Source organism: Otolemur garnettii, unplaced genomic scaffold (assembly GCF_000181295.1).
Source record: "Otolemur garnettii isolate 467f Iridium unplaced genomic scaffold, OtoGar3 scaffold00006, whole genome shotgun sequence".
In the NCBI taxonomy this organism is placed as follows: Eukaryota; Metazoa; Chordata; class Mammalia; order Primates; family Galagidae; genus Otolemur; species Otolemur garnettii.
In genome coordinates, this window is record NW_003852401.1 from 41,645,486 (window position 1) to 41,655,694 (window position 10,209).

A 10,209-nucleotide genomic window follows, 5' to 3' on the forward strand; every position below is an offset into this window, starting at 1 on the left:
CAAAAAAAAAAAAAAAAAAAAAAAAGAAGAGGAGGTTGGGAAAAGAAGACCAATAACCTAAAACCAAACTTGTAGGAAAAAGAAAGGAAGGAGGGAGGCAGGATTATTGTTGTTTACAGTGGATTTAGAACACACTATAACTGCTATAGTGTGATAGCCTTGGGATTCAATAAAAAGAAGATAATATTTTCTTCATTTCCTCCAAATGAAACCAGAGAGTTGTTTTTCATAGGATTGGGGACGAGAAATGCTAGTGGCTCGTATTCCTTTGATTCTTTACTAAATTTCAAACTAGTCAAAGCTGATAATTTTAGTATACTGGGGGGAAGAAATGAAAAAGCCTGAGATGCCCTTTCTAAGTCAAGCCTAGTCTAACCGAGGATGAGGATGGGATGTGGTACATACTCCCAGCGTAAAGGATTTAAGACATAGGAGGTCAAAAGCTAAAAATCTGGCTCACCTAAGAGAAGAGGTCTCAGAACAAATCCTCACATCTTTAGTGAAATAAAAGTTAATCTACATCTAAAATATAAAGTTTATAATTAATGTTAAGAATAAGCTAAGGAAATAAAGACTAATAATTTAAAATAAGTATTATTAAAGTGAACTAGAAAAAATATCTCAGACATATTCCTAGATACCAAGTATAAAGCTTCTTAAATGGCAAAAAAAAGTGCTGTAGAGTTTCAGTGCAACACAGAGTTTACATTGGTTAGAACAATTCAGAGATGAAATCCCAACATTACAAAGTTTTTTTTTGATAACTAACCTCCACATATTAGCTCTAACACACACCTTGTTACACCCAAACCAATCCTATTGGTATTCTTGAGCTTCAAAAACTAAACGTTACTACATCAGAAGCAATTTTAGAAATTTTTTTTGTCTCGTATAAACTGGTTCACAGGTTACTATTACCTGTTTTTATTAATTCTTTAATCAGATCTTCCTTCATCTTGATGTTAATTGTAAGTTCTCTCATTTTTTGTTTAGCTTCAGTAAGTAGGCGTTCTGAATTCCTTAATTTTTGCAAATTCACCTCGTGACTCTCCTGGAGACATTCAATCTTTAAATCTTTAAAATGAAAGAAATAAAACTATCTTCTAGTAAGATATTCAATGGAAGTTGAGTTAAAAAAGAAAAGTACTTTATAGGTAGCAGAGGAAGGGACAAAAAAGGAAGGGAAAGAAAGAGGAAAAAATATACAGCAATTAGGACTTGAGCTTTCTAGCTTATAGTAAGAAGTTTCATTTCCTTAGAAATGAAAAGAAAAAAATTTATATGTTCTAGTCAAAGGTGGCAGTTTGGGACACATGGTTTTTCATTACCTTTAACCTAAGATTTGAAATAGGGATAAAATCTCCAGGTGGGTAAAATGGTGAATTTTTTTCCTGTTAACTTCTACTTTTATTGTAATCAGTCAATGCATTCTATACCATGTTACTAAGAGTGTAGCCCAACACTGTTACTCTCCTTCACCAGAATGTCCATCAACTATGTCATTAAGCTTTAGCTTAGGGCACATTTTTTTCAGAGCAGGGTTTTTTCAATGAAGGAACCAGTGTACTCATTTATATTCTGGCATAAGTTTGTTCCTTGGTTGTAGACCAGTAAAAAATAGCTCAAGAATGAACACTTATCTTTACTATTTCTACATATTGAATTTTTACTAAAATAAATTTAGTTAAAATATTATACTTATATTATTGGTAACTTTTACATATATAGGCTCTTAAAAAGATGCTCTTTATTTTCATCGTGTAGCACTTATCATGATATTTATAATCTCTATACCTTACTTTTTGTGCGCTGACCATGCATTGGCCAAAAGGGATGAGTTAAAAAGTCCTATACTACAGTTTTTGCAACATAAATGTTTTGATACTATTATTTAATGCATAAAAATTCACGTCAACTCTTCCCCTAAGCGACCTGTCAGATCTGTGAAAATGGTTTGCTATTCACTCGACTCAGAAAATCCCACAGTCATGCAAGTCAGGAGGCTCAAAGCTTAATGTTCACTTTAAGAACACACAGGAAACCGCCAGACCATCAAGGATATGCATATATGACAAGCCACCAACTATCTGAAGGATGTCACTTTAAAGAAACAGTGTGTACCATTCCGATATTACAATGGTAGAGCTGGTAGGTATGTCCAGACCAAACAGTGGGGCTGGACACAGGGTCACTGACCCAAAAAGAGTGCGGAATTTCTGCTGCACATGCTTAAAAATGCAGAGAGTAATGCTGAACTTAGAGTTTAGATGTAGATTTTCTCTGGTCATTGATCATATCCAAGTGAACAAACCACCCAAGCTAGTTGCCGAACTCACAGAGCTCATGGTCACATTAACTCATACCTGAGCTCCCCCTGCCACATGGAGATTACCCTTACTGAAAAGGAACAAATTGTTCCCAAACCAGAAGAAGAGGTAGCACAGAAGAAAAAGATATCCCAGAAGAAACTGAAGAAACAAAACTTATGGCACAGGAATAGATGCAACATAAAATAAATGCAAATAACGTTAAAAAAAAAAACTATCAATTGTGCACTAAAACATTACAAGCACCTAGTAAACTAATTGGGCTGTAATGTCAAATACATCACTAGCATTAGGCACGAGTGCCAGTGAAGCAGTAAAGTACACACCAGGAAGTTACTTATGATGTATTTTAAAGTAATTAAAAGTACCAAAGCATATTAATTCAGGTTATAATATAAAAATCCCTATTCTGAGAGAGTTAGCCTAGATCTCTAATCAGAATTGATTGGTAGAAAATCTTTTTTATTAAGGAGTAAAGATGTTGAAAAATTACAGGTAGAACAGGGAACATAAAGGAAGCTCTACCAAGCAGGGAAGCATTCCTACTACGTTCTGGTCTTTGAGAATTCCTAGATGTTTCTTAACTTATCAACTGAAGAAAAAGAAGAGTCCTACACCAAGAAATCTAAGTTAATTGAGAAAGCCCATGTACCTTCGTTCACTAAATTTGACTTTTGTGTTTCATCCGGAGTATCATTCAGTTCAACAAGAGAACAAACAGAGCCTGGCTTCCGAGTCCATGAGCGACTTGTACATCTAAAAAAAAAATTAGAATCGAAATTAACTTGTTAGCATTTTCTAATGTGTCTTCAAATTAGTTTCCCCGCAAAAGTGACAGTAACATTAAAAATTATATTTAAAAACTAGAATTTTACTAATATTTACAAAATAAAACAATGACCCCCCAAGTTGGAGCCAGTGGAAAATTCATGTTTATTGCCACCATAGCAGCAGAATCAGGAAATTCGAAAAGTTCCTTTTGAAAATTAGAATCTGGCTCGGCGCCTGTGGCTCAAGCGGCTAGGGCGCCAGCCACATACACCTGAGGTGGCGGGTTCAAATCCCCAGCCCGGGCCCGCCAAACAACAATGATGGCTGCAACCAAAAAATGGCCAGGCGCTGTGGCGGGCGCCTGTAGTCCCAGCTACTTGGGAGGCTGAGGCAGGAGACTCGCTTGAGCCCAGGAGTTGGAGGTTGCTGTGAGCGTGATGCCATGGCACTCTACCCAGGGGGACAGCTTGAGGCTCCGTCTCAAAAAAAAAAAGAAAATTAGAATCTAATTAGTATAAAAGCTCTGAAAGCATAATTATTTTTTACTTTTTTTTTTTTTTTTTTGAGACAGAGCCTCAAGCTGTCCCCCTGGGTAGAGTGCCATGGCATTACAGCTCACAGCAACCTCCAACTCCTGGGCTCAAGCGAGTCTCCTGCCTCCGCCTCCCAAGTAGCTGGGACCACAGGCACCTGCCACAACGCCCGGCTATTTTTTTTTTGGTTGCAGCCGTCATTGTTGTTTGGCGGGTCTGGGCTGGGGATTCGAACCCGCCACCTTAGGTGTACGTGGCTGGCGCCTTAGCCGGTTGAGCTATAGGCGCCGAGTCAATTATTTTTTACTTTAAGACTGATGATTTGTGTTCAAACATAATTTTCATAATAAAAAAATTAGTGACTAATTCTTATATAAATTATATTTAATTTGGACCAAAGTATATTACTTAAACATTAATTTTTAATTCAACATGTTAATATGTTGTTTATCATATTGCATCCTCATTTATAAGTGAAATATGTTTGTAATTTCTCCCTTATAATATATTTTCTCCAATTTTAATATCAAGTGTATCCAGATTAAGTAGAATGATTCTAAAGTATTTCTTTTTCTATTGTCTATAAGATTTGGCATGATCTGTTTTTTTGAAATTATCTGTTACTTTCATTTATAAATATTAGTTGTCTATTTTTTTGAGACTTTGGAAAAAACAAGTTAACTGATCAAAGTATTCTATAATAGACATACTTCTATCTGACAATGTGAATGTTACTTTCTTTGCATTATTACTATTACTATTGCTTAATATTTTGTTGCAATCGTCTGATTTCTTTTCTTAATGTATTTATCTTCATTCGTTCTCTATGAGGTTTTTGTTCTCAATTCTTATGTTAAATATTGTTATTGTCATTAAATTTAGCCTTTTTAATTCTGTAAAGGCAAAAGTGGAAACCTAATATGTATAAGTAAGAAAAATTAATAAAAGAAAATCAACTGAATTAGAGAATTAATTTAGCTTTTGGTTTGTTTGTTATAGCAATGCATTAGAGTTTATGTATGCCCACAAAATATTCACTTTTTATGCTAAAAATTATTTCTTATTTCAGAAATAAGTCATTGTGAAGATTGCCAAAGATATTGCTCTGCTCTTAGTACTAAAAATAAACTTTTGATGGTACGAAAGTAAAAAAAAAAAAAAGACTGATGACTTGTGTTCAAACACAATTTTCATAATACATTAGTTGACAGTATATTTAGCAAAAACTACCTACTCTTATGTTCAATGGAAAAGATACACTTTAATAAAAAATTATATCTTCTATATTTATTATATCATATAATGTCTTTAAATCAGTCTATATTTAACATACCTAATTCCAGATTTCTCTTGGCTTTCTAATTCTTCATCATCACTGTTATCAGAAAATTGGCAATGGAGGACTTCATCTTGTTCTTCTATGTGACCCAACAGCATCTGACTTCGTGTTCGAAATCCAGCAAATACTTGATCCAAAGAATACACAGAAGGACTTGTATAGACCTTGCAAGTAATTGCCCCACCCAACAACAAAAAAGTAATTTTTACAATGTCTATTTTTATCTTATTACTCTATATGTTTTAAAGATGTTATTAGGTAGGTACTCTTAAAATAGATAATCACTGAAAATATGCTCCTCCCACAAAAAGTCAAAATTAATTTTATAATACTATTGTGCCTCCTGAAAACATACTTCTCTCAGAGTTTACACAGCTCTTTCTTTTCTAGAAAGTTCTTATATCCTCAATAATGATTTCATGGAAAATCATATTCAAAATGAAATCAAGGAAAGGCATAGAAAACATCCCAGCTCTTAACATAGTCCAGGAACTCCACAATAAATGTGGCCACATCCCAGTCTTCCCAGTTCAGAACACTCAGACAACTATGGTGCTGCTAAAGGTGTGCATCCCCCTCCAATCCAAATCCCACCACCCGAAGAAATCCAGAGCTGTCACCACTCTCTCTGCCAGGGCAAACAGTCCGAGTTTGGATATTAGAATATATTTACTCATGTTTAACATATGATAGTTAGGTATTGCTGAATTAATGGTCTAGTGATATATTTAGTACGTATCGTAGGATAAATTAGGCTAGCCTGGCAAATTTCTACATTATAACATGCTTCTACTGCAAATGCACTGTAAATTCTCAAAAAATGATCTTGGAAAACAAATTAGCAATTGCCATTATTCTTTTGTTCTAGTTTCTATTACCAAATACTTCCTTTTTCATCACTTCTCTGCAATCAAGCCTTAAGGTTATTTCTCAAAAAAAAAGGAAATAATAAAATCTTAAAGGAGACATTTATCAGTATAAATCATTAGCTGTGGGCGGCACCTCTGGCTCAAAGGAGTAGAGCGCCGGCCCCATATGCCGGAGGTGGTAGGTTCAAACCCAGCCCCAGCCAAAAACTGCAAAATAAAATAAAATAAAATAAATCATAAGCTGTTAAAATTGTAACAGATAGAGTAGAACCTCCATAGTTGAGCACCTCCCTATAATGACCACTTCCTTAAGTTGACCTAATTTTCATAGGCTAGGCATGCATTGCATGGACTCAGTGGAAATTCCATATGTTGACCATCTCTGTAGGCTGACCAGTTTGTTATAGTCCCTAGGGGGGTCAACTATATGATACTTATATAGTGTTCAAGATTAAATCACGTGTTAGTAGGTCCCTCACATATTCCCTCTCAGAAAAGCCTTTCTAGTACTAAAGATCCTCCTATATCTGATTTTTCTGCCTCTACTGTCAGTCACCTATGCAGACTGTACATGAGTACCACTACGGACAGGGGGTAAAGTTTTCTAGGTAGCCTCCCAATTCTGGTGTATTCCCCTCAAGGGGAGAATTTCTTTTCAGAAGAACCAAATCAAGAAGTATTTATCTAACAAGTACATTGTACTTAGCATGGTCATCTTGCCTCATAATTGGCAAGCATCAAGGTTTCTCTTGTATGCATTTGAGAATTATTTCAGGAGCAAATAGAACTTTTTTGTTCAAAGTCAAACTTTGTTATCTGGGATTGTAATTTGTTGTTAACATTTCTTATTACAAAGAAAACCAAATGGTCCAGCTTAATAATGAACATCAAATAAGATCTGCCATATGAATAACATTTCTGCCCAATATAATGGCAGGTTCATAAAGCCTTCTATTATCTGGCCTCCTCCTAACCAAAGTATTGGGTCTTATCTCCTCTCAGTTGCTTTGGCATTCCACAGCTCACCACTAGTGATATTTCTGCATTTTCAACAGTACTCCAAACAATATTGATTCATAATATAAGTACAAATATAAGCTGATTGACAATTTGGCTAACTAAAGAGTATGTATCTAAATGCCAATTTTTTAATTCTAATCATTTTCTCCTATAATTACACTGCCCTGAGGCTGAAACAACTACCTGGAAAGGTTAGCTAGTTCAACCCTCATCTAATGTCTGTGTCTGACTCTCTTCTGCAATACTGCAAATTATCTAGCTCTGCTGAAACACATTCACTGTGGTGGCTCTAACAAGCCCTAAGCCCTCTCATGCCATCTTTAGCTATTCTCATTAATTAAGTTCTTTGTATTTCCTTAGTGCGCCCTCTCATCACTCCTAACTCTAAAGAAAAAAATATAAAATTAATAAGTCTTCAAATGTTTGAAAACAGTCATGTCTCCTCTGAATAAAACTAAATATAGTTACTTCAGATTTGTTCTTTAAAATCTGGAAATCAGTCAAAAGCCTGCACTTAAAGATCTAGAAGACCACAAGTTCCCTACCTCTGGAAGAGTTTAATTCTTATATGCTTGCTTATATACACTAGAGGGAAAGAGGTTTCAGAAAAGATCTTATTTATTATTTTTTTTAGTTTAAAATATTTCTTCGAGACAGAATCTTGCTTTATTGCTCATGCTGGAGTGCAGTGGCTGTTCACAAGCATAATCATAGCATAATGCAGCATCAAACTCCCGGGCTAATGTGATCCTCCTGACCTCATCTGCCTAAGTAGCTGGGACCACAGGCACATGCCACTGCACCTGAAGTGTTATTTATTTGTTTAATTATGTGTTTTCCTCCCCACCATGTTACCCCTCATTTTTATAGATAAGGAAACTGGGCCTCCCTTGGGGGTCTAATCCTATGTCCAAGACAATACAACAGAGCTGATATTCACAGTCAAGCCTGCCTTCTTTTCCCTGACAGAGATTCCTTGATAATTTTTAAGAGAAATCAATGTATGCATATGTTTCTCCACCCACAAACTAAACTTCATATTCATCTCTTTACTATCTTGACTATGTCAACTATTAAGATTGAATAATAATAAATGTTATTTTGAAATTAGACCAAATGAGCCTAAATTAAATACCCTCCAATTTCATCTCAACTTAGTACTGTTAAAGGAAGAAAACAATTCGTGAGGATATCAGATTTAGTTGTGTCTGAAAATATGACAAAGGGTATCTTTTTCTCCTTGATGAAGTATAAAAATTATCTTCATCTAACTATTCCCTCTCAATATAACTATGCATTACCTTGTTTAATTTTTTATTAAAAAGTATGTTTATACAAGTGAATCTTTCTATGAGTAGAATATGAATGTTTTAACACAATAACTAAGAAAATTACATGAAGGCTATGTTAACCTTGATGGAAGTTTGATGGAAGTGTTTCGGATTGTTTGTGAAAACCCCACACTGTACCCCAGAAGTGCATTAATGTACACAGTTACTATTCAATAAAAAAATAAATAAATAAATAAATTAAATTAAATTTAAAAAAAGTATGTTTAAAAGAAAATGAATACACAAAAGTCCATGAAAGCAAACAGAAAAAACTGCTGAGACTGTATAAACATACGTGACATTAAATATATATTTTTTAAATCTCAAAATAAGAAAAAGATTAATGTTTGGACTTTACCTTCCTGGAGTCTTGCCTGGATGGAATATAAATATAATGACCCAAATGAGTATCAAATGGTACAGTATATGGTCTCTTTTCAGGAATCCTGGCATCTGGCCCATCTCCACAATTTTCCTTAGCTGAAGAAGTCATTGACAGGTTAAGTTTTGTTAGTTCTTCATTCAGCTGATCCACAAGAAGCTGTTGTTCTATTATTTTTTCATTCTTTGTAGAAGGAAGATGAGAATTTTAAAAATAGACAACCTCAATACATGTATAGATTATAATTAAAAATAAATTTTACATTGACCAATATCACAACTACCTTAACAATACAGTCAAACCTCAGTTTATCCAGAGACTAGCTTGCTGGTGTTCACAAGTAACTTAGAAGGCTCTGAGTGGTAAAACTTTTTGAACACTAAGCAGCAACAAATGCAGCCAAAAAGTCAAATACTCAAAAATAATGCTCCATTCACTGTGACTGGCTGCTTTGTCAACTTGAAGGCCTTGATTAGCTATCTTTACAAAAGCATAGACCTTCTGAGTGAAATGTAAGAAGTAACAAGAGACAGGTAAGTTGAAAAAGTGGAGAAAGAACTGCAGACAGCAGAAGTTGCAACAAAGGAACCACAAAGTGAAAACAGGTCCAGGGAAGTGAAAGCCTTAATCAGTGAAAAAGAAAACCAAAAGCACAGAGAGAAAAAAGAAAGCTAATAGTCCTGAGGGGAAGGGGGACTTAGAAATCAAAGACAGAAGAACTGTAGAGGTGTGTGTATATGTGTTGTGTGTGCATGTGGTTTCGTTTTTAATACAATTCTCTAAAGAAAAAAAATTTTATTTATTTATTTTTGACACAGAGGCTCACTATGTCGCCCTGGGTAGAGTGCTGTGACATCACAGCTCACAGCAACCTCAAACTCTTGGGCTTAAGTGATTCTCTTGCCTCAGCCTCCCAAATAGCTGGGACTGCACACACATGCCACAACACCCAGTTATATTTTTGTTGTTGCAGTTGTCATTGTTGTTTTAGCTGGCCCGAGCCAGGTTTGAACCTGCCAGCCTCAGTGTATGTGGCTAGCACCATACCCACTGAGCAACGGGCACCACCAAGAAAAAAGTTTTTGAGACAAGTTCTAACTCCATTGTCCAGGGTGCAGTGTAATGGCATCATAGCTCACTGCAACTTCAAATTCCTGGGCTGAAGCAATCCTTCTGCTTCAGCATCCTGAAGTACAAGGATTACAGGCATGAGCTACCACACCTAGCCCTCTTAAGAAAATTTCTGAAGTTATCCAATCCATCCCTGTTTTACAAGCATAAATTTATGTAAAGAGGAAATTGTTATTCTTCTTAATACTTCCTGTGTACCATACAACATTTACATGGGGGGGAAAATCTTAAAGTTCCATTATGTTAATACTGAGCAATAAAAATGCAAACTTATTTTGAAGTTGTGTATTCAAATAATTAAAACATATAACACCAATAGCATATAAGTTGAAAAATACTATATGGAGTCCTTATATTGTCTGGGATAAGTGTTAAACTACCAATTAATATTAGAGTTTATTAAATCAAGGGCATATGGTATATGCTCTAAGATAATAACATTAAAAAGGGGCTCAGCGCCTGTGGCTCAAGTGGCTAAGGTGCCAGCCACGTACACCCAAAGTGGC

General features: G+C 35.2%; 1 protein-coding gene across 1 annotated transcript in view; it reads right to left on the minus strand.

Moving 5' to 3' along the window:
- Positions 1-10,209, minus strand: part of KIF27 (kinesin family member 27) — a 97,920-nt gene that overhangs the window by 48,743 nt on the left and 38,968 nt on the right. Inside the window, exons 5-8 of the mRNA XM_023509134.1 lie at positions 8,549-8,755; positions 4,965-5,134; positions 2,980-3,083; positions 919-1,074 (exon numbers count right to left, since the gene is read on the minus strand). Coding sequence (XP_023364902.1) covers positions 919-1,074; positions 2,980-3,083; positions 4,965-5,134; positions 8,549-8,755 — 637 coding nt within the window. The remainder of the gene's footprint in view (positions 1-918; positions 1,075-2,979; positions 3,084-4,964; positions 5,135-8,548; positions 8,756-10,209) is intronic.